The 25875-nt window shown below is 43.4% G+C and overlaps 1 protein-coding gene across 2 annotated transcripts in view; it reads left to right on the plus strand.

The window, feature by feature from the left end:
* IGF2 (insulin like growth factor 2) overlaps positions 1-25875 on the plus strand; it is a 51656-nt gene that overhangs the window by 17611 nt on the left and 8170 nt on the right. For both annotated transcript variants that reach the window (XM_030201216.1, XM_030201217.1), the window contains exon 2: positions 25605-25767. In XM_030201216.1, coding sequence (XP_030057076.1) covers positions 25605-25767 — 163 coding nt within the window. The remainder of the gene's footprint in view (positions 1-25604; positions 25768-25875) is intronic.

A 25875-nucleotide genomic window follows, 5' to 3' on the forward strand; every position in this document is an offset into this window, starting at 1 on the left:
GGCGTCGTTTTTTAGCGATAATGGAAAGTTATGTCAGCCATCTCAAACCCCGGCAAAATTCAAGACATTTGGCCATGGGAGGAGCCAGCATTTTTAGTGCACTGGTCCCCCTCACATGCCAAGACACCAACCGGGCACCCTAGGGGGCACTGCAGTGGACTTCAAAAATTGCTCCCAGGTGCATACCTTACTTTCCAGCTTATAATCAAAAGAGAAAAATGCTTATATTTCGAATTGGGAGATGGGCGTTTTTCTCGCAAAGGCGCCCAAATTGGAATAATCGAAAGCCGATTTTGGGCATTTCCAACTGCTCTCTGTCGTGGAAACGAATAAAGTTGACGGGTGTGTCGGAGGCGGGACTGGGGCGTGGTTATCAGCTGAGGAGAGATTGGGCGTCTGTAGCTGATAATTGAAAAAAAAGGTGTTTTTACCGCGAATTTGGTTCATTTTTTTGGACCCTTTTTTTTCACGAACAAGTCCCAAAAAAGTGCTCCAACTGCCCAGATGACCACTGGAGGGAATCGGGGATGACGTCCCTGGACTCCCCCAGAGGTCACTAACCCCCTCCCACCAAAAAAAACCCCACTTTAAAAACTTTTTTCCCAGCCTGTATGCCAGCCTCAAATGCCGTACCCACCTCCATGACAGCAGAATGTGTTCGATCCTCTTACAGCCTTTCCCTGGGTCAGATGTGGCTCTCCGATGCACTACAGGGTCACATCAGCATTGCATTGTGGTGGGTGTAGGGTATTGGGCTCCGTGATTTCATTAGCTTGTGTTACAGTCTCACGATGTTGGTAGTTGGTAGGCTCTTCTCCCATGGTGCTTTTCCCCCTGCCTACTGGGTCAGAGTGTGCCCTGTTGTGTTTCCTGTTGCAGTCCATGTGGTAGTGGCCATTTTTGTTAGCCAGTTTTAGTTCCCTTTCCTGTGTTAGCCACGTTTAGACAACTTGGTTCTTACCTTGAATGTGGCTGAAAGAGGGCATTGTATAGCATTCTGCCAGCTCTGACCTACTGCTAATCTCAGTACCAGGGAGACTCGTTGCCAGTGGGGCACAACCTCTGCAGTTAACTGAGAGTAAACGTGCTTATTCCAATAAAGGACGTTTTCGGAGAGATTAATCTTCAGGTGTCAACTGGTGCGCCAATGTTATACAGCAGCAACACGTCCTAGAGGCCTGCGTGTATGCAGGTCCCTGGAGCACTTTTAGTGGGTACCGCAGTGCACTTCAGCCAGGTGGATCCAGGCCCATCCCCCCCCCCCCACCTGCAACACTTGTGCTGGTAAATGGGAGGCCTCCAAAACCCACTGTACCCACATGTAGGTGCCCCCTTCACCCCTAAGAGCTATGGTAGTGTTGTACATTTGTGGGTAGTGGGTTTTGGGGGAGGGGGGTTGGGAGCTCAGCACCTGTGGTAAGGGAGCTATGCATGTGGGAGCTTTTTCTGAAGTCCACCGCACTGACCTAGGGTGCCCAGTTGGTGTCCTGGCATATCAGGGGGGCCAGTGTACTACCAATCCTGGCCCCTCCCACGACCAAATGGCTCGGATTAGGATGTTTTTGAGCTGGGCGTTTTTAGTTTCCATTATCGCTAAAAAAAACAAATGCCCAGCTCAAAAACGTCCATTTTTTCGAAAATACGGTTCGGCCCGCCACTTCACGGACCCGTTCTCGGAGATAAATGCCTATGGAGATAGGCATTTGCGTTCGATTGTGCCCCTCTATGTGTGCTAAGCCCCCCAAATCCCCCCCAAAACTCACTCTCCACAACTGTGCACCATTACCATAACTCTTATGGGTGAAGGGGGGTACCTACATGTGGGTACAGTGGGTTTTCGGGGGGGGGGGGGGTTGGAGGGCTCCCATTTACCACCACAAGTGTAACAGGTAGGGGGGGGGATGGTGAAGTGAAGGGATAATAAAGGTGACACCGAAAGCTAGATGGATGCTTGGGTGCATAGGGAGAGGAATGGCCAGTAGGAAAAAGGAGGTGATGTCCCTGTATAAGAGGAGTCTGGTGAGATCTTATTTAGAACGTTGTGCACAATTCTGGAGACCGTACCTTCAAAAAGATATAACAGGATGGAGTTGGTTGAGAGGGCAGCTATTAAAATGGTCAATGGTCTTCATCATAAAGTGTATGGGAACAGGCTTAAACATCTCAATATGAATACTTTGGAATAAAGGCAGGAAAGGGGAAATATGATAGACATTTAAACACCTATGCAGCATAAATGCACAAGAGGCAAGTCTTTCAATTGAAAGGAATGGAACGAGGGGGCATAAGATGAAGGTGAAAGGGGATGGACTCAGAAGTAGAGAGCTGCACGGCTTCCGTCCCCGCGGGAATCCCGCGGAACCCGCAGGATTCCCGCGGGGACGGAGGCAGTTCCTGTGGGGTTCCCGCAGGGATGGAACCAGTTCTGCGGGGTTCCCGCGGGGACGGAGGCAGTTCCTGCGGGGTTCCCGCGGGGATGGAACCAGTTCTGTGGGCTTCCCGTGGAAGTGTAAGCTGCACCTGCACCAGCCTCTCATCTACCAAATACCAATTTATTTGAGTGCTGTCTCCTCCTCCTCCTCTTCTTCCTTGCTTTAACAGCATAAATGTGGAAAGTCTTCCATTAAGGAGGTGGTAGAGTCACAAATGATGACGGAATTCAAAAAGGCGTGGGATGAACACAGAGGATCTCTAATTAGAAAATGGAAGTTATATAAAAGCTAACCTTAAATGGCTGCATGTGTGTGGCTATGTCAAGTGACACTTAGATGGCAACTCTGGCTGTGATGAACTAGAGCTGATACCTGGCAGACTTGTATGGTCTGTGTCTCATACATGGCAATCTGGTGTAGGATGGGCTGGAAAGGGCTTAGACAGCAACTTCAGTGGCTGGAACATGAGGACAGTGCTGGACAGACTTTTACGGTCTGTGTCCCACAAATGAGAACATGAATAGGCTGGAGTGGGCTTCGATGGCAACTCCAGCAGTTGGAACATAAGGATGGGGCCAGATAGACTTCTGTGGTCTTTGTTCCAGAAACACGAAAGAAAGACCATAATCAAGTATATAATATCACACTCGTTGATTTAATGATGAATTGATCATGAGTGTGACTATTGGGCAGAGTGGATGGACCGTTCAGGTCTATTTGCTGTCACTTACTATGTTACTATTAATCCTCTTTGCTCCCAGGCTGGTGCACAGACTTCAGCTCTGACACAGGCACGAGAATCAGATGTCACCTGACCTACTGGCGCGTGCATGTGGCGGCCTCTCAGCACTCACTGCCAGTGAATCAGAGACAAATCTTACATGTGCGCACCAGAGTTCCAAGTTCAAACTTCCGTTCCTTTGCTTGCCTACAGTGCTGTGGCTCAAATCCAGAAAGAGACTGAGGGAGCTGACTGGAACTTTCTATGTACTATTAAATTCTTACCGGGATGGGTGGGGATGGGTTAAATTCTTACGGGGATGGGTGGGGATGGGTTAAATTCTTGTGGGGACGGGTTGGGATGATTTAAATTTTTGCGGGGATGGGTGGGGATGGGTAAGATTCCAGTGGGGATGGGTGGGGACGGGTAAGATTCCAGCAGGGACGGGCGGGGATGGGTAAGATTTTTGTCCCCGTGCAACTCTCTACTCAGAAGTAACTTGAGGAAATATTTCTTCACAGAAAGGGTGGTGAACTCTCCCAGTGGAAACAGTGGAAATGAAAACAGTATCTGAATTCAAGAGAGCTTGGGACAAGTACATAGGATCTCTAAGGGAGTGCTAGAGAGAGTAGATGGCATGGATGGGCAGACTTGATAGGCCATATGGTCTTGTGGGAGCCTATTTGACAGGGATGCATAGTTGTCCATGTTCCCTGCATAAAACAGATGCGTTCTTAAGAAATATTTTTAAGGTTCCTGTCATAAAATTGTGCCTGTATAGCTACCTAGCTAGTTAGCTTGAAAGATGACTTTTAACCTTTGTTTGATTGGCTCCCTAAGGGCTCCTTGGAGTTGTAGGGCAGCAGTTCAATGGTTCATCTATCATTTTAATTGTTAGACTGACTATTTACGGACTTTGTACCATGTAAGATGACAACAGTTTCAGTAGTTCTCAAGCTTGTCCTCAAGACAGAGTCCTCCTCTCAATCCCATCAGGTTTTCAGGAATTCAAAATGAATATGCATTAGATCAGTTTGCACATACTGGATCTCAGCTGCATACACATTGAAATCATGCATATTCATTGTTAGATATTCTGAAAACCCAACTGCCCCTGGAATACTAAATGCAAGTTTGAGAAGTTCTGTTTTAAAGAGAAATTGCTGACTGGAGTTTTCAAGAAAGGTGGTCTTGAATTAGCCATAATCTCCTGTTCTTTGCCTCTCATGCTATTCAGTTATGGTACACTTGGTTCGGTAGTTAGTATTATGTGACTTTCTACTTTAATCTACTAAGAGTATCTGCATTAAATCCAGTATTCATAAGAAAGCATATGGACCACTGTTGCCTCTACGCTGAGTGGGAGTCCTCCAACTTCACTGCTGTCAGTGGAGAATGGTGCTTCGATATTGTGTCTTCAATTGCTAGGGACAGGCTAGTTCCCCAGAGTCTTGCAGAGCTTACCTGTCCCTCGCTATTGAAAATGTGATAGTGAAACAGCAACCCCCCACCCCCACCACTACTGGCAAGACTATAGATGGAGGACTCCCGCTTAGCTTAAAGGGAACAGTGATATGGACATAATCAAAATTCATTTATTGTAAGTTATTTTTTTCAGTTGCTGATTTTTAAGAGAATTGTTTAATTCTTTTATTGCAGTATTGAGGTATCTTTAGAACATTGTACTACTCACTTCATAATAAAGATAATTTAAAGTGTAGAATTCTAGCAGTTGTATTCACTGTGCCTTCAAAGCTGAGCAGGAGACCTCCAAATGCATTGCTGCCAGTAGGGGGTGCTGATTCAATATTGTGCTTTCGATCACTAGACACAGCCAAGTTCCTGGGAGTCCTACAGAGTTTTTCTCTCCCTCACTATAAAAAATGTTATAGTGAAACATTGACCCCCACTGGCTGGTATATATATAGAGGAATCCCACGCAGATTATAGGAAACAGTGATTGTATTGGTCCTGGGAAAATTGGATTCTTGATGGACTGATCTAGTCTACTGGATCATCAGAAGAATGATCAAATGCCAGTGCAGTGCATGAACTTATGGAGTTCACAGCATATCTGTAGAAGGAATCTGTGTGGTCTCACAAACTCATTTTTGGACCATTTTCATAACCTACAAATAGCCCATTTTGAAAAGGGACTGAAGAGGTATTTTGAGATACTCTCTTGAATACGTAGTATAATGAAAACAAAGATGATGAGGTTTTCTGCTGATTAGCCAAACTTGACTTGCACATTGGTATCATTTTCATGCAATAAAACTGTTTAAGCAGGTTGAAATGTAAATTTATGCATTTATAGTTCTGAAAATAATCAGATATTGTCTGAAATTTACCAGGGTGCTGTGGTACTTTTAAAAACATACAGACTTTTTTTTCACACAATGCATAGTTAAGCTCTGGAACAGAGAATGACACGGAGGCAAAGTGGGTTCTGTCTCCATTCCCACCCCGTACCCTTGGGCTCTGTCCTCATCTGCAGAAGCCTCAAACACTTATGATTTTATATTTAAATCTTTTTATTAAAGTATAAATTTTATTAAAGTATAAAAAGGAACAATATTCTGTGCAACTGTTCCTTTTTATACTTTAATAAAACGATTTAAATATAAAATATTCTGTGCAACTGTTGTGTATAAATTACAAATACATAAGTACATAAGTATTGCCATACTGGGAAAGACCAAAGGTCCATCAAGCCCAGCATCCTGTTTCCAACAGTGGCTAATCCAGATCACGAATACCTAGCTGCTCGTTGGAGGGTGGCCAATGAAACGCCGATTTTTAAAAAAGGTTCCAGAGGAGATCCGTGTAATTAAACTTCGTCACCCTTCTCTGCACCTTTTCTAATTCTAAGTCATCAACAATCTCAGAATTCAATCTAGCTCTCAAGTCTTCCACAGTCCTTCCTGCAATAGAAGATGTCTTCTTAGAAGATGAGGTGGTTGCAGGATGTACATGATCCCCCATGCAGATTTTGCTAGTTGTGGCCAGCATGTTTGTTTCCCCCCCCCCCCCCCCCAAAATCAAAATATCGTTGTAGGCATCACTCAAACATAAATAACAGTCCAGTTCATTAACAGGCTTCAGAGTAGAAAATGACATGGGATAAAGTTTGTCCTCATCTCCATGGCTCTGTCCCCGCCGCATCCCCTTGGGATCTGTCCCCATCTCGTCCCTGCAGGAGCCGTCCCTGTTCCCATCCCCGTGGTTACCACGGGTCCCCGTGTCATTCTCTACTCTGGAACTCATTGCTGGAGGATGTGGTAAAAGCAGTTAATATAGCTGAGTTTTGAAAGGTTTGAACAAATTCCTGGAGGAAAAGTCCAAAAATTGTTATTGAGTTAGACCCGGGGAAATCCACTACTTATTCCTGGGGTCAGTAGCATGACATCTTGCTACTTCTTGGGACTGCCAGATATTTGTGACCTGGATTGGCTGCTGCTGGTGGCAGGATACTGGGATAGATGCACCTTTGGTCTGACACAGAATTGCAGCTCTTATGTTCTTATGAGGTTTTCTATGTAGTTGCTACATGCTATAAACACAGGGCTTTAGAGTCAGTGACAAAGCTGACAGGAGAAGCTTGTAAAGACCTGAAGATCTCATTCCAAAGTGGCTCTCCTCACCAGTAGAGTTCTTTAAATCAACCATACCTCCTTTAAAGCACAGCTGAAATTCCCCGTCAGGCCCTCGGAAGTTCCATAGCCTTCATCTGTAGCTTTCCCTGTTAAGAATTTTAGAATGGCCCTAAACTGTAACTGCATTCAATTTTTTCATTTCTGTTCAGTGTATCTTTCACCGTTTCTACACCCTTCCTGGTCAGTCAATAGAAACTCACATGCTACACTGCAGAAAAGATGTGTGACTGTACATTGGAGAAAGTTGAGAAGTGTAGTGGTCATATTTACATGGCATCCTTAAATTGTCAGAATGATTTTAGTCCCATTTACTTAGACTTACAAAGTTTCATAGTAACCTAAGGAATTTTGTAAATCTGAGTGCTTTGAAAATGAGATCCTTTGTCTCTCAAATTTCAGCATTAATCAGTATTTGGGCATTGCTGTAACAAAACATAATTTTTTTAAAATATGTTTCCCTTTGCTCCTTATTCCTCTTCTATTGTATTTTGTGCCTGGGTGATCTAGGGTTTGTAAACTATTTTCCAGCATATTGTGCCTACATTTGCATAGAAAACAGGGATGGTCAGGGTCAGTGAAGAGCAGACAGAAGCTTGTAAAGAGTACAATTTCATGTGAAGTTGCTGATAACTTCTACCCTCATGAAACAATCTTATCAAACTGTTTTGTTTTTTTCCTGGAACTTGTGCAAGAACACTAGATAAAAGTCTGAGATTGGAGCCCTGGTGTGGTGGTAGGTTTCTGCTAAACAGGCCATTAAGCAGTAACTGTGGCAAAATGGCCTGTTAAAGAGGCGTTAACCACTAGTTTGTTAATGAATTGACTCTCCACACCCCTCCACCCTGCTTTAGGATGAGGCAGAGGTTATTTGGAGAGGATTAGAGTCTTTTCCAACAAACCACTCTAACTTGGTATTGAAGTGCATCTGAGGCTGTCAAGTTGAGTCACTTTGCACCCTTCTGTAGACCTAAAGCAGAGGAAAGATAGACACAGAAAGCCAGTGGTAGAGCTGCCTGCCGATGGCTGAACACATAGCTTCTACCATAAAATTAGCCAGAAAATATTCTGTGGCAATGCAATAAGCTAATGAAATGCAAATTCAGAACTTGTGCGCTTTACAGGAAAAGCCTGCTGGATACAGGTGCACAAAGACCCCAATCCTGAGAAGCAAACGCAGGCACAAGAGTCCATTAGCGCCGGACTAGCGCCTGCATATTCAGAGGCATTAGCATGGGAAGCAATGAGCGTGCCAACTATTAGCACAAATAGCATGCTAATGTAGTCAAACAGATATTAATGAAGCCTTTTCCTATTCCCTTCCGACGCGCAGAGAACAGCGCACAAAATAAAGCTACCCTTACTGCCAGCTCAGAGCAGGCATTACGGTGTTTGAAGAGAGGATTTCTCATGATTCTTTCTTTTAAAATCTGCCTGTTCTTCTTTCATTTTGAAGCAGAAGGAAACCCATGCAAGCCTGTAAGCACCAGTAGTGAGAAACAAATGTGCCTGAGTCTGAGCAAATCCGAAAGTGAAAGCACATATTGGTGCCTGTTTCCTGCCTTTAAATATAAGCCTTTCAAGTTAAAAAAAAATGCAAAGCTTATATTTAAAGGTGCAGAAAACAGAACCAATGTGTGCACATTCGGGTTTGCCTGGTGCATGTGCACAGGAGCTGGGCTTACTGTGAAACTCTTCTGCACATGCACTATGGATGTTCCCCCTTCCTTGCTTTCACTTTAACAGCGTGCATATAATTTGCATACCATTTCCTTTGAGCATTGGTGACCTAATTTTCTGCACTGTTCTGGCTGTATTGTTTCTGCACTGTTGGTTAACCACAGGAATTCTGAGCATTGGGGCCAAAGGTTCTGCAGTGAGGGCGGCTTCAATGTGTGCATGCTCAAAAGAAAATGAAGTGCCAGCACGTATATGTACACAAATATCAGCCTCATAAAATTTCTTGCACATAAAATTTCCATGAGGCAAATATTTAGCACAGAACAGCACATATGAATGGGTGCTGGGGCTTTTGTTTTCTTTGGTCATATGCACAGTGAAATGCTGTTATGTCGACACAACAGTTACTTATAAATGCTAATAGTAGTAGTAGTAGTAGTACTTCTGAACTGTCTTTTAAAGTTGCAGGTATATATAACTATAGAAAGAAAAGGCAGTAAATTCCCAATAAATCCTCTACACTGCCACGAACCTGGCGCTGTGAGTGCTTTACAATTTCCTATTAACTGCTTTGCATTGCAGAGAAATGTCTAATGGCCTCATTACCATTCATTTAAATATACTGTGGCTAATATTCAGAGTAATTTAAATGGGAAGGAGAGGCTCTGGCCTGCTTAAATTGTGGTGAGGTGCCCAACTGCCGATATTCAGCGAAACTAAATTAGGTAGTGTTGCTGAATTTTGGCTCTGACTGCCCGTGTTAAAAGTGGGCAGGTCAGGGGCGGTATAAGGGGCACCACTGGGGAGGAGCCAGCAGTCATGCGGGTGCTGGCAATATTCAGTGCTGGGATCTGCATATCTAACCTGGTTAAGTTAGGACAGTTTATAAGCTATCCTAACTTAACCAGGTTAGGTTTGCAGGTCGCAACCCTGAATATTGGCTGGGACTCACATAACTTATTTATCTTTGATGCCCCCCTCCTTTTTTTCTCCCTCCCCCCAGACTGTGTGGGACACAATCCCCCTCCCCCAGAACTGCCCCAACCCCCTCAAACCAGGTAGGCCCACCCCCTAGGCCTACTTGATATCCTTGGTGGTCCAAGTGGGGGCAATGGGAGCAGGAGCAAAGCCTACTTGCTCCTGTACTTTGTGGCTGCTAAAAGAAAATGGCTGTTGCAATCTCTCGCAGCAGCCTCACGGTACTACACAAGTCCTCCATATATATATGCCTACCAGTGTGTGTGTGGGGGGGGGGGGCTGTTTCAGTATCACATTGTCAATTGTGAGGGATAATTATGTTCTTTAGGACTCCAGAGGACCTATCTCTACCTAGCAACTGAAAACTCAGTATTGATGCACCATCCCCTACTGGCAGCAATGTAGTTGGAGGACTCCTGCACAGATTAGAGGGAACATTGCTCCCCTTCCCATAATAATGTTGCCTATTTATAGAAGCAATCATGATTGTGATGTGCTACCCCTGATGTAGCCTGAGGGTGAAACATGGCCATGTTGGGTTTTACTTCAGGATACACTTTTAAAGACTCCTTTTTTGGTGTTGCAAGCCCTGTCATTGGTCGTAGAACTCCCAGCATTGCTCAGCCTCTTTGTTTTTCCTTCGGCTTCAATCTAGGCATGATTTCTGCCACTATGCCTACAGTATTTTATAAAATAACCACAAAATAAGGCACCTACCTGGCCTTCACACAGAGGAGACATCTATATATATAAAACTCACCCTCAACGTTCTATTGTCTGATGACGTCACTGAAGCCAAGGTTCGTAAGTTTGAAGCTCTGAAGCCAACAAAATCACAGTCTCGGGGCCCCGCCCTCACGTCAAACGTTATGACGTTGAGGGCGGAGGCGGAGCAAGTCACTCACATCGACGACGGCCAGGGCGCCGCAATGGGCCACCCACTGACGACGAAGGTGCGTTGGGTGGGGGGGGGGCCACAGTCACACATCGACGGCGGCCACGGCGGCGCAATGCCCTCACTAACAACCAAGGTGCATTCGGGGGGGGGGGGGGCACAGGAAAGCCTTGCTAGCGCCCGTTTCATTCGCTCCAGAAACGGGCCTTTTTTACTAGTGTTATAATATTACCCTCCATGTCAGGAAAGACAAGTTATTCTTAAGATTCTTCTCATAGACCGGGGAGGGTAAGCCCTTGGGCTGCAGCCAAGTTGGTGCTGCCAAACCCAGGCTAGGACCAGAGCTGGCCAAGTCTAGAGGTGCACCTGGAGAATAAGGGGTACTGTAACGGAGGCCACAGCAGGTGAGCTGGTCCAGAAACCAACAATGGTACTGAAGAGGCTCAAGAAATTCCAACAATCCCAGGAGCCAGGGCAGGCAATGTTCATGGCACATTCAGGCAAGAAGCAGTCAGGACAGGCGGCGGGCCAGAGGATTTGAGGAGACAACCCAGGGTCAAAGCCAGGAAGTCAGTCCAAGGAAGGGAGCAGGAACAAGTGTAGGTTGGCAGGAGGCACGGAAAAAGGGCAGGCTGGCTTGAGGCATGGAGTGGAACAAGGGCTGGCAGGTTGAAGAGACGAACTAGAACAAGGGCAGGCAGGCAGGCAGACTGGAGAGACATGCAGCAGAGGCGGGCGGGCGGACAGGCTGGCAGGAGAGACATACTGAAACCAGGACAGGCATAGCAACACACACCAGGCCAAAGCTGGGAGACCTGTGCAAAGGCAAAACAGAAGAGACTCCTTCTATGGACCCCAACAAGATATCATTGGTCGCTCAAGTGGTCCGTTGGCCCTTTAAGACTGGGCTCAAAGTGCATGTGCGCGACCAGGGGAGGTGGCTTTGGTCTGTGCTAGAGGAACTGCAAGGGAGCGGCCTGCTTGAGCAGCAATGCAGCCCAGAGCTCCAGACTGAACCATAAAACCCGGCCCCACTGATACAAGGTAAGCCGGGGCACGGCCATGGCTGTGACAATTCTGTTCTCACTTTAATATAGATAATTTTAGTAGCAGCAATAAATCTAAATTTCACTGTAATTCTTCCTTACCACCGTATATTTCACTTTATTTCACAATTTTGAATGATGGTGTACTTTGTACATTTGCAAATAAAGCATGAGTTCAAAGTGAAGTTTAAAGTGATGGTTTCAGTAAAACAAACTGTTCCTCAGAGAGATGGCTTGTTGATAAAAGGGGAGTTTGTTGTCATAAGAGAAAGAACCAGAAAGAAGATGATTATGACATTGCAAGAATCACATTATATACTTATTCTCCAAGTGTATATAATGCAGGGGCACTTTCTCTCCCACCTCCTAAAATAACCCCTGTAACAAATGATTTAGAAAGAATATGGACAAACATTTCTGCAATCACAGCAGTGTATTCTGGTTAATTGTCCATAGCAGTCCAGTTATAAAAATTGGTTTGGTGCTCGGACACAGACCCTAGTCCCAAATGTATAACAGGCCTCTGATATGAATCACAAAAATAAGGCTGGCCCTGAAGCCAGCAATGAATGTTGAGGAAAAAAGGTTTTCGGGGGATATACATAGTTTAAAAATCAACTTCAGAGAATACATTGCTAAGGAGAGCAAGGTAGTTAACACACGTGTGTTACTGCCCTAATGCATGTTCTTTGCCTCTTAACGTGCTAAGGGACAGTAATGAATGTTATGTCACTGTAATACACATTAAAATTAAATAAGGGTGGGCAATGATTAAAAATTTTAATTGCACAATTAATCACACTTAATCACAGCATGCACTTTGGACACATGCTTTTCAATTTTTTTTTAACGTTGGCCCAGACATCCTTTTAAACAAATGCTCAGTGTGGCTGATTTTCCTTCACAACACGTTATTCAATTAGGGGTAAGGAACGCTAAAAATCTTTAATCAAAATTAATCGTGGTATTAAAAATTTTAATTACATGATTAGTCGCACCTCTGGGCTAGATGACTTGGTACTAGTAAAGTCCCACTACACGGAAATTGTTTAAACCTGCTGGATATAATGATAAGTTACATACACACACTTCCTTCCCACAGCACATTGTTCCCCTTCCCTTCCATACAGGTACCTATCTTTCTCCTTTCCTGCTGCATCCTTCCCCTGTACATACACCCAAGTGGCTCCCCTTCTGTTGTTAAACCTGTTGCCCCTGACCCACAGACATGCATTTCTCTCCTGCTGCTGATGCTGAACCCCCGCCCCCAGCACTCAAGTCCAGCACCACCCCCCCCTTCGCATTTAACTTTTTTTTTTTTTAACAAATTTGTATTTAATATATATGAAATACATTCATAATATGCCCATTACAACTAAGCACAATTGGTCTGTCAAACATACAATGAAGATATTGAAATGTTGAACCACAACAACTTTGAGTTACCCAACCACCCACCCCTGAACAGTTACCTCGCATTTATCTTAACACTTACCTTGCTCTTCATTGGGTCTCTGGCAATGATTCCAAAATGCTACCTACAACTGACACAGATGCCTCCCCTCTGCTATGTTTATGCCAAGGTGAAATAGGATAGGCAGGGGAGACAAAGCAATGCTGGACAACAGTCAGAAGTAAAAAATCTAGATTACTCTTAAAAAATGTAATTGCAGCAAAATTTTTTAAAGAAATTAATCGCATTAATAGTGCATTAAATGTCCACCCTTAATATTAAATACTGTTGTATACATAGTAATGAGATGCAAAGCACACAAATGAATGCAAAATAGCTTATTACTATGTAAACAAAATAATACAGCTTGCAATGAACATAACAAGCCAGCAGTATTTTTCTGTACTGGGAGCATCAGGCCACAAGGCCGCAACCTGATGCTCCTGGCTGCTTCTTAAACTGGGCAAAAAACTACCAAAACACTCCTCACTCTCCTATAGGCCTCCCCAGGGTCTTACCTTTAGTAATCCCTTGTGTCTAGGGGAACTCCCTAGTTTCTCCTGCCCATTGCTGGCACCAAGTTCAAAATGGCACCAGTAGTGCCATTTTGTAGTCCTGTAGACCTTGCCTTATATGGCAGCTTGACCCCTAGTAGTAGTTATGGTGATACTACCCCTAGGGATTGCCAGCACCATTTTAAACCCAGTGCCAGCAAAGGGCAGGACCAACGGGGAATTGCTCCTGCCCCTATCTCTTTAAACATCAGGGATTATTAAAGAGAGATTTTGGGAAGCCAACAGGAGGATGGGGGATGCATTGAGTGATAGGGAGGGCTTTGGAGTGAGGGAGCATCAAGAAAGAGTTGTATTGGGGCATCAGGAGGGAATGTCTATAAGGGGTTATAGTCTGAGAGGCATCAAGAAGAGGGTTATATTTGGGGAGGGCATCTGTTAGGTGTTTACGGGGTAGGGGCTTTCAGGAGGTGGGTTGCATTTGGGGGGACATTAGGAGAGGGTGTCTTCAAGGCAGGGAGGGCATTGGCACAGAGGTTGTTAAGGGGAATATCACTGGCAGTTTGACCATCCCTTTTTAAGATGAGGTTTGATACTACCGGGCTGTGCGAATAGCACTGGTTGTGAGTTTGATCACAGGTAGCGATACTTATACATCACAGGCATGACTAACCTGCAATTCTGAGCTACTTCAGGTTAGTCACTCCCATGGCAAATTAAGATGCGGTAAAACCTCAACTTTGATTGCACCTTAATAACTATCCTACTAAATGTTAAACTCATTGAAGCAATTTTTGTATACTGATTTGTACTCCAAAAATCCCAATTGAGATCTAAAACTGTCAGAATTGTATCCATTGACTAGATTTTTACCTTGCAAGTTCTCATATTTGATGTTTCGTTTTGTTGTTATTCTCTTTCTGGTAGATCTCTAAAAGATCAGGTTTAAATATATGGTTTATGTTAAAAAGACATGCAACATATGTGCCACATGCATGATTTTAATTAGTATAAAGTTGTGTTTATTTTGGCAGGAAGTTTAATTGCTTAACTTGGCTGGCTATTAGAAAGTTTTTAGATTGCTCTACAGCACTCAGGTACCTCCTGTGAACCGCATAAGAACTGCTATACTGGGTCAGACCAAAGAGCCATCTTCTAGGCCAACATCCTGTTTCTAGTAGTGGTCAATCCAACTGAGGTCAATACCAATTTATTATATCTCTAAAGAGGAACTGCAAATGCTCCGTCTCACAATCTGGATGGAGCTGAATTACTCCCTGTGGGTGTGTAATAGTTCACAGATATTTAGCATATAATCTTAGAAGGTGGAAACAACTTTTAAATTAAAAAGACAGTTATGGAAAGAGAGATTTATGGAATGAAGGGAAGCCTATAAAAATACAGCTGTGCAACTGGAGACACAGCTTCCAAAACTATTCCACTTAAAATAACTTTATTGCTCTTCTTATTCAGCCCAATTGCAAGAGTAACTCATGCTAGAATGGCTACCATTCAGACATAACATTAAACCATTTTACAGGACCTATTTCCCTCTTGTTTTCAGGCATATGAGGAAGGATATTGCTCCAGCAATAGGTGCCATAGTTAATGCCTGATTGAGGTCTTGTACGTTGCTGGAGCCCTGACAATTGAAACAGTCTACTACCCACTATTGAAAAGAATCTTTAGATCCTTCAGTTCCTTGTTATTACTGTCTGATTTGTTCTTTGCCCTCTGTAGCTACAGGTATTGAAAAAAAGCAGGCCTAACTCAGTTGAATAATTTTGTCAATCTTTGAGATTTTGGACACAGTTCAGTTAAGCTTTAGGAAAATACACCTGTTTTCCTCAATTAAGTGACTCATCAGGACCAGGATCATTGCTCACATTTCTTCTTGGTTTATTGGATATTTCAGCAGCCTTTGACACTATTGATCATAAGATTCTTCTTGCGTGGTTGAAATCATTTGGACTTGCGAATACTGTGCTGTGTTGGCTTACTACTTGTCACATAGAGCAAGCAAGGTGGAGATTCTTGTTCAGCTATTATGCCATTTATCGCTGGGCTCCTATATGTCTCATCCTTGTCTGCCCTATTTAATCTATATTTAGTATCTATATGTTTGAAATTTGGTGGTCTGAATGCTTACTACCACATTTACACACAAGATCCTCAAGTAACAAGAAATGCAGTCTGAGACCAAGAAAATGTGGCAGAAAGATACAGAAATATTTCCCATCATTTTGGGTGCCACATGCTTGATCCTAAAGAACTTCCAGGCACATCTGGATAGGTTTTCTATACCTGATATGAACTGCAGAAAGAAGCTGTCTTTGTTATAATGCAAGTACTATGGTGAGCGTTAGCAGTAAATCTGAGAGACTGAGATCATACTCCACATATCCTGACTTAGGAGTGAGGTTCATTCCTGTCATGGTATGAGCAATTCCAATGTCTACAGGTTACTATTTTTCCTCTGTGTGACCGCACCTTGGGTACTGTTTGCAGTTCTGGTTGCCACATTTCACAAAAGGTGTAGCGAAATTAGAAACAATATAGAGAAAGGTGACTAATATGATTAAGGCGATGGAATAACTCACATGAGGAAAGGCTAAAGAGGTTAGGGCTCTTCAGCTAGAAGAGATGGCTGAGGGGGAGTTATGATAGAGGTCTACAAAATCCTGAATGGAATTTATTTATTTGTTGCATTTGTATCCCACATTTTCCCACCTATTTGCAGGATCAATATGGCTTACAATGTTCCATCTTGGTATTCGCCATTCAAGAGTAAAGAAACAATTGGTATTAAATGAAGAACAAGTATAACATAATAGAGTTGGGCAATCCGGTATAAAGAAAACAGAGTAACAGGAAGTAGTGATGTGATAGAATTCCTATTACTGATCATTGTGGTATGCCTTATTGAAAAGATAAGTCTTTAGTAATTTTCTAAAGTTCAGTAGGTCGTAAATAGTTCTCAGGTCAAGTGGTAGTGCATTCCACACCTGTGTGCTCATGTAGGAAAAGCTGGACGCATGTGTTAGTCTATATTTTAGACCTTTACAGCTTGGGAAGTGAAGATTTAGGAATGTGCATGCTGATCTTTTAGCATTCCTGGGTGGCAGGTCAATAAGGTCTAACATGTAGGCCGGGCATCTACGTGAATAATTTTATGAACCAACGTGCAGACCTTGAACACAGTACGTTCTTTAACTGGAAGCCAGTGTAACCTTTCTCTTAGGGTTTAGCACTTTCGTATTTTGTCTTTCCAAATATGGGTCTGGCTGCAGTGGTTTGGGCTGTTTGAAGTTTCTTGATGATATTCTCTTTACAGCCAGCATATAGTGCATTGCAGTAGTCTAGATGACTTAGCACCATTGACTGTACTAGGTTGCGAAAAATGCTTCTAGGGAAGAAAGGTTTTAGTCTTTTGAGGTTTTTTTTTTGTTACATTTGTACCCTGCACTTTCCCACTCATGGCAGGCTCAATACAGCTTACATGGGGCAATGGAGAGTTAAATGACTTGCCCAGAGTCACAAGGAGCTGTCTGTGCCTGAAGTGGGAATTGAACTCAGTTCCTCATTTCCGCAGGACCAGAGTCCACCACCCTAACCACTAGGCCACTCCTCCACATTGAATGGAATATCTTCTTAGTTGTATTCTTCACATGGCTTTCAAGTGTGAGATTTCGATCAATGGTAACTCCAATGAATGAACTGGTTAGATGCAATTCAATTGTTTACTTTTTCAAAAAGTTCAAAAACTAGGGGGGCACACCATGAAGTTATGTAGTAGCTTATTTAAAACAAATAGGAGAAATATTTTTTCACTCAATATATAGTTAAGCTCTGAAATGTGTTGCCAGAGGATGTGGTAAAAGTAGTTAACATATCTGGTTTTTAAAAAAAGATTTGGACATATTGCTAGAGGTAACGTCCATAAAGACCTGGGGAAAGCTACTGCTTATCCCTAGTAATAAATAGCATGGAGTCTTGCTACATTTTGGGATTCTGCCAGGTTCTTGTGACTTGGATTAGACACTTTTCCTGGATTCTAGGCTGAAAATGAAATCACAGGTATTCAATCTCTTTTTAAGGCTGCTACTTGAGCAGATTGAAACCTGTGTGCCATATAAAGATTTAGGACTGTGTTGAGTCTTGTTTTGTCCAAGTTGGATTACTGTAATTCTCTTTATGTAGGGCTTTCACAAGCTAGCTGTTTATGGTCCTGACAAACACAGCAATATTTAGAAAACAGCTGAAAGCTAGTTTCTCACAGGCATTCTCTTAAAGTTTGGTACTTGCTATATTAAACCTGAAGGACAGTCTGATGGTGTTCACTAGCAGGGGCATTTTCGAAAGAGAAGGGCGATTAATACAGACAGAGGGTAATACAGTATAGAAAAAAAGCAACACTGGGCCTTCAAGACTAGGACAAGCTTTTTTTCTTTTCGAAAGAGAAGGGTGCCCATCTTCCGACACAAATGGGGATCCTCTCAGGATCGCCCAAATCAGCATGATCGAAAGACGATTTTGGGTGCCCTCAACTGCAGTCTGTCGCGGGGACAACCAAAGTTCACCGGGGCGTGTTGGAGGCGTAGCAAAGGCGGGACTGGGGCGTGCTTACAAGATGGGCGTCCTCGGCCACTAATGGAAAAAAGAAGGACATCCCTGATGAGCATTTGGTCGACTTGGTCCATTTTTTTTCATGACCAAGCCTCAAAAAGGTGCCTGAACTGACCAGATGACCACCGGAGGGAATCAGGGATGACCTCCCCTTACTCCCCCAGTGGTCACCAACCCCCTCCCACCCTAAAACAAAAAATTAAATTTTTTTTTGCCAGCCTCAAATGTCACACCCAGCTCCATGACAGCAGTATGCAGGTCCCTGGAGCAGTTTTAGTGAGTGCAGTGCACTTCAGGCAGGTGGACCCAGGCCAATCCCCCCCATACCTGTTACACTTGTGGTGGTAAATGTGAGCCCTTCAAAACCCACCCGAAACCCACAGTACCCACATGTAGGTGCCCCCCTTCACCCCTTAGGGCTATGGTAGTGGTGTGCAGTTGTGGGGAGTGGGTTTTGGGGGGTTGGGGGGCTCAGCACCCAAGGTAAGGGAGCTATGCACCTAGGAGCAATTTGTGGTCCACTGCAGTGCCCCCTATGGTGCCCGGTTGGTGTCCTGGCATGTCAGGGGGACCAGTGCACTACAAATGCTGGCTCCTCCCATGACCAAATGGCTTGGATTTGGTCGTTTTTTAGATGGGCGTCCTCGGTTTCCATTATCGCCGAAAACTGAGGACGACCATCTCTATGGTCGACCATCTCTAAGGTCGACCTAAATGTTGAGGTTTGGGCATCCCCGACCGTATTATTGAAACGAAAGATGGACGCCTATCTTGTTTCGATAATAGCGGTTTCCCCACCCCTTCACGGGGCCGTCCTGTGGGGGCGCCCTCAGGAAAACTTGGGCACCCCGTTCGATTATGCCACTCCACCTGACCCTAATACTATACTGAAATAAGACTATTCGTATTTGATTATTGGCCATATTAGCTCTAGCCAGTATTTTTCTGGCAGAATAATTTTTTTTTTTTTTTTTTGTAATTTGGGAACATGTGTGTTGCTTTTCATTTTTTGTCTTCTGCAGACTGATGTTTGTTGTTTGACTTTATTATCTATGTTTGAATTCATTATGTATATTTATACTGAATTTCATGATAGGCAGACTAGAAATACTTTAAATAAATAAGGGCCTCTTTTACTAAACCACGCTAGCGATTTCTGCATGGCAAATGTGACCCAGCCCATTCAAAATGATAGGGCTGTAGCGCATTTGCCGCACTGGGAATTGCTAATGTGGTTTATTAAAAGAAGCCCTAAGTTTGCTGGTCTGGAATAAAACACCAGTATTTTATGTAACTTGAAATAATTCCTGGAAAATCAGGACTACAACAGATTTTGGATTATACCATTGCATCCATCCTCTGATGCCTCAGTGAGAATAATTTTAGCACAGGTCACCTTAGCTAAAGAGGCACATAAATGCATATGTTATGCCTATTTCATAATGGCTCAACATAGAAAAAGGTCCAAAAACAGAGGTGAAAAGAAATACAGTGGGCCTGGATTTCAGCCGGCGGAAGTCCATGCCAGCTGTCTTACCGGATACTCAATGCCAGGCCATGTCTGGGCACCAGCATTAAAAATCTGGCTATACATTAGCTGCTGAAGCGTGCGTGGTTACAAGCAATATTCAGCCCTTCACTACATAAGCTGAACCACTTAAAGAGAGAACTGCTATTTATGTGGCCAAGGGCTGAATATCGGCACTTAACCTCATAAGTGTCGACTCCACCCCTGGAATGCCCACAAGTTCACCAGTTTTGGCTCAGGTGCTAGCCACAAATATTCAGTGGTGCTCACTGGTTAAGATGCACTGAATATTCGTGGTTAGGTGGCCCCAGGGCTGGAGCCTCTCCTGCCCACTTAAATCACTGTGAACATTGGCTGGATTATCTTCAAAATGCAACCTCACACCAACATCAAAATTAACGATATAACAGCATTATTTCTATACAAATAGCTAGAGGGACCATCAAGAACAGGGGTGAGGAAAATCACAATTCTGTTTCCTCAACTGATGAACCACATTCAAAAAGATATAACCAGGAAAGAGTTGGTCCAGAGGGTGGCTACTAATATGGTCAGTGGTCTTCATCATAAAGCATATAGAGACAGACACATAGAAATCAAAATGTATATCTTGGAAGAAAGATGAGAAAGAGAGGAGCTTTGATTGAGATATTTAAATATCTCCATGGCATAAATGCACAGGAGGCGGATCTCTTTCAATTGAAAGGAAGCTGTGGAATGAGAGAGTATAAGATGAAGTTGAAGAGGGATAGACTCAAAAGTAATCTACAAAACTACTTCTTTATGGAATGAATGGGACGCGTGAAACAATCTCTCAGTGGAGGTAGTGAAGCGAGGACTGGATCTGAATTCAAGAAAGCATGGGACAGGCATGTGGGATCTTTCAGGGGGATGAAAAGATAGTGGTTGATATAGATGGGTAGACTGGATGGACAATATGGGCTTTATTTGCTGTCATTTTCTATATTTCTATTCAATTATCAGTCCCAACAGCAACAAAAGTATCAATTGTGCAAATGCATTAAAAAAAAAAGCAAAAAACTTTTTTATACAGTCATTTTATATACAGAAAAAAAATTGCATTACTTGAGAGCCATCAGCAATAGATACCAAAGGGAGATGGGACTTGATATACTGCCTTTCTGTGGCATTTTGTGACTGCATTCAAAGCAGTTTATGTATATACAGGTACTTATTTTGTACCTGGGGCAATGGAGGGTTAAGTGACCTGCCCATAGTCACAAGGAGCTGCAGTGGGAATTGAACCCAGTTCCCCTGGATCAAAGTCTGCTGCACAAACCACTAGGCTACTCCTCCACTCCAAGCAAGCATGTTTTAGGCCCCAAGCTCTGCGTCACAACATAAGCCATACTGGGTCTGACCAGTGGTCCATCTAGCTCAGTATCCTGCTTCCAACAGTGGCCAATCCAGGTCACAAGTACTTTGCAGAAACCCAAATAGTAGCAACATCCCATGCTACCAATCCCAGGGCAAACAGGGGCTTCCCCCATATTTAACCAGATTATTATTATTAAAGAAGCTGTTTATTGAGTATCAGAAAACTGCAAAATACAAAGACAACTGTGTAAAAGCAACAAGATTTTAGCTTGTATATAGGACATAATTCACACCACTAACCAGTTAAGTAAGTAAAAAAGACTGTTCTAGATTATGCAAATAAATAGCATCTAGATAGAAATGCAAAGACAGTGCTTTCTGACCTAGGTTTAACTCCTAGACTCAGGTCCTACTCTGTTTCAGCATTTGTAGCCCCTGGGATGGAATTTTAACCCCTATGCAGCAGTGACACCTAAAGGCTAGTGTAAGAATGCAATGTTAAGCTCTGGAATGAAGGATGCCCTTAGGCCTCCTGACTACACGAGTGGGGGAAGGAGGAGATTTGGGACATGAAGACTCAAGGAGTCTTAGCCTAGTATGACCTGGTTCACACTGAACTGGAAGACAAAGAAGCAGAAGAAAGCACTTTGAAAAATACATATTAGTTACAGATATTGGACCAGACAGAACTTGAAAAAAAAGTGACATTTTAAACCAAGAAATAAATAAGACCAAAAAGCTGTGTAAGCTAAAGTATTAACAGAGGAAGAGCACTGCTGAACCAGTCCTGTGGTTGAAGCTGCAGTGCAGGGGGAGAGTAAGAAGAAATTCTTTGGCCATATGGTGGCATCCTTGGGCCAGTGAGGGTCACAGGCCACCTCGGATTTCTGTTTAGGAGAGGAAGTGAAGCTAGAGGGACAAAAAGTTAGTATTTCCCCTCTTCAAGAATATTAAAAGAAACTAAAAACCACTGTTTAACAAATATGAATGAGTGGGGAAAGGTTCAGGAGGGAAGGAGTCAGGAATCTAATAAGTACATCCTCTAGGGAGACACAGCATAGCTAACTAATAGCATTAAGAAGAAACAATTTTAGACAATGGCATAAAAGGGAGAAAGTAACAGAGTGGGAAACCAGGGTTTGAATCCTGTGCCTGCCACTGCTTGTTACCTCGGGCAAGTTACTATCTCCCAGGGATGGGCATTGATTTGCAACAATAGGAAAAATGTTAACGAGATAATAAGTAGGAAAAAAGAAACAGAAAAAGTCACATTTTATTGTTTGCTGCTAATAGTGTGTGCTCTTTTGAAGAGTGCAGTTATTTACAAAGAGACACCAATTGTGCATTCAGTAAACGGTGCCCACAGTTAGGTACCGGAATAATCAGTGCTAAACTAGTATTTTGCAAAAGGCACTCTGTGCTGAGCCCCCTGTATAGAATACTAGTGTAGGGCCAGGTTCTGAAAATGGTGTCTAAAATCTAGACACGTCCAAAAGTTAGACGTGGTGCACAGAATAGCACATAGGGCTGGGGAACGCACCTACATTTTGGTGCAGTCATTTACGCACGTGCATACGTTTGAGGTATACCTCTGACACGCCCACACTCCTTCCATGACTGCGCCCCATTGTCAGCTAGGCACGTTAGAATTTATGTGCGCCTCTTTTTAGAATACTCCTTAAAAGAAGCGCACAAATTCCAATTATTGTCAATTAGTGATGAATGGTTATCGGCCAATTATCATCACTGATTGGCTTGTTACTCAGTTAAGTACTGTGTGTAAATTGGGTGCATGCACAATTTGATGTGTGCTACTCACCGTGCTTTATATAGAATCTGGGGATTAGTGCACATTTCGCGCCTAACTTTGGGTGCCAGAGGTTATGCGTGCCAAAAGCTAGTGTAAAAGCTGGCACCCAACCTATGGCAGTTAGACATGCAAATGACAGTGCCTAAATTCTAGGAATGCCCCTGAGCCGCCCAAGCCCCTCCTATGGCCATGCACCCTTTGGAGTTGCACTTTATGAAAATTAGGCACCAATGTTATAGAAGAGGGTTAAAGGCAGATCCACATGTGAATCCTAATTAATGTCAATCAACGCCAATAATTGATATTGCCTTATTAGCTAATTAGTTTATGCTTGGATCTGTCATCCTCGCCCAAAATTACATGCCTAGCTTTTGACCTATATAAGAATCTGCCAGATAGTGCAACTTCTTGCAAGAGATACACTCAGTTTTACTCCCATAACAAAAAGTGACCAAATGAACATGAATAAACGTTCCGGCAAACATGGCAGACTACACGAACTGGAAAGTTTCTGGCCGTCCATCCCTACTATCTCCCATTATCTTAGATACCCACTGATTGTAAGCTCTTTGGAGCAGGGGAATATTATATGTGAATGCTTATAACCACTGTACAGTTCTACGTACATTCAATAATGCTATAAAATGAGAGGCCAGGAAGGAGCGGTTCCTTCCCAGTTAGCTCACACTGACCAGGTCCTGCCCAGATATTCAGTGGCATTTTATTGGCTACTGTCACTGAATATCTCCTCAGTCTGTTTTGACATTATCAGAGTCCTGCTGGAACATGCCCGGGGTGGAGTCCAGATGGAACCAGGACTTTTCAGTCCATTAACCAGGTAATTACATGGATAACCAGAGGACAGTAAAAAGGCTTTCCTAAAGTTATCTGAGTGCTGGTCTGAATACTGCTGGTATCCAGATAAATCTCAGTGACCACACATGAATATTCAGTATTGGTACCCGGGTACCGCTTGGCACTAATATTCTGGTATAAAATGTCTGCGGTGGCCAATGTTAAAGAAAAATAAAAAGCACTGGCTGCTATGGGCTAAATATTAGCCTGTAAAAGTATTATTACTATGAAGCACATAGAACATTTCAGAAGACAGAGAGAGGAAGACAGGCTGCTGGAGTACTAGATGTACTGGATATATAATGAATTAGATACTGAGGCTATGTCTACTAAAGAAGCTTGGAAATGGGCTTAGGGCTAGATTCAGGGGACCCCCACTGCAGGCTTACCAAGCGCCAATCCAGAACTACAAAAATATGTTCTATTTTTGTAGCTCTGGAACTTAACTGGTCGTAATCGGGCAACTTTGCGCGTTGCCCAGTTACCGTCAGGTTTGCATGGGAGCCCTTACCGCCATCTCAGTGAGTGGTAGTAAGGGCTCCCCCTTGCATGGCCATGCCTATTTTCAGCCTTTTTTACCTGCTGCGGTAAAAACGGCCCCCACTGCTAGTGCAGGGCGCACAGTGCGTCTGCCTCAGGAGGCTCAACTTCAGCTGGACTTGTAAATCCCTTGGATTGTTTAAAGACAGATATATGCACAACACCATCAAGCAGCCCCTCCTCCCTCACTGTGTTGGGTTGTGATGGCAAAATAAAAGCAGCTGCTAACAGTAGCGCAGCTGATAAACAACCTGAACAATTCATTTTGACAACAAAAACCAAAAGACCATGGAACTGTGGTTTAAATCAGTAAGAGGCCAGTTCCGTGGTATTTTGGTTTTTGTTGCCAAAACGAATTGTTCAGGTTGTTTTGTTTTTCCTCTTTTTCTACAGTGCACTAAAGCCAGTACAAAGGACAAACAAAGGCCTACTTTTGAACTGTTTGCAAACTAATTTTTTAACAAATTTGTTTTGCATGCCTTGTCTTGTGAATGAACTTGTGCTCCAGCTTGAATTGCTGCTGGGTAAAAGGAGGGAAGCCTACTGTTCAGAGCATACTTTACTACATTTTCCTCTTCATGATGCAGAGTAATGGTTTCCAAACCTATCCTGGGGACCCCCAGTCAGTCGGGTTTTCAGGATATCCAGTATGAATATGCATGACATAGACTTGCATGCAATGACGGCAGTGTATGTAGATCTCTCATATGCATATTTATTATGGATATCTTGATAATCTGACAGGCTGGGAGTCCCCCAAGACATGCTTGGGAACCAGAGGTTTAGAGAGCTGTGCTTCACATACACAAAAAACAAGATATATGATAAATGTGGTTTGATTATGCAGTATATCATATTCAATAAGTAATCAAATATTCTAAGGAATAGGCTGGATTATTCATGGCTATTTCCACACCTCTGTTTGCTCTGAAGCTTTCTTTGTGCTTGTAAGAGAAAAGGGATGGGATTTGATATGCCACCTTTCTGTGCTTACAATCAAAGTAGTTTACATATTATTTGGAGGTACTTATTTTATATCTGGGGCAACGGAAGGTTGAGTGACTTGCCCGAGGTCACAAAGAACTGCAGTGGGAACAGAACCCAGTTCTCCTGGTTCTCAGGCCACTGCTCTAACAATTAGGCTACTCCTCCACTTGAGGAGAAATAACTGAGTGCTAGAGGGGAATTTTAGTTTGCTTCCCGCATCCAGGCCCACCATAGCTCCCGTGATTCAGTGTTTTCAGTGGCTCTCAGGAGAGACTTTGATTCATTTACATACTCTCTTGGCTACACTGGAAGAGAAACATGGGGTTTCACTCAATGAGCACTAACCCTGGGCAGAGGTCTGTGCTTGTTTTCCCTCTTTAAAAACATGTGGTTTTGAAACTGAGAGGGATGAACATTTTGAAAAAAAGCCTAGGGTTGTGTTGTGATCAGTTCCTGTTGGAAGAGACTAGTCTTTGGGAACTGGAAATGGGAGTTAGGAACAATGCATGGAGCGTATACCCTAACTTAACTTCACTCTTTCCCCTTACAGGTGTCACAGCTGTCTACAGCACGGAGACTGCTGTTTCTTACCTTCACGTTCCTCGTCTATGCTGTGGACTCTGCCAAGGCTTATGGAACATCAGAGACGCTCTGTGGGGGAGAGCTTGTCGACACGCTGCAGTTTGTCTGTGGGGACCGAGGATTTTATTTTAGTAAGTAAGACTGGAACCACTTCATGTGTTCCGGCACTTGAATACCTTCTATGCTGAGCAGGAGTCCTGTAACTGCATTGCTGCCAGTGGAAGGTGATGCTTCAATAT

This window comes from Microcaecilia unicolor, chromosome 4 (assembly GCF_901765095.1).
Source record: "Microcaecilia unicolor chromosome 4, aMicUni1.1, whole genome shotgun sequence".
Lineage (NCBI taxonomy): Eukaryota > Metazoa > Chordata > Amphibia > Gymnophiona > Siphonopidae > Microcaecilia > Microcaecilia unicolor.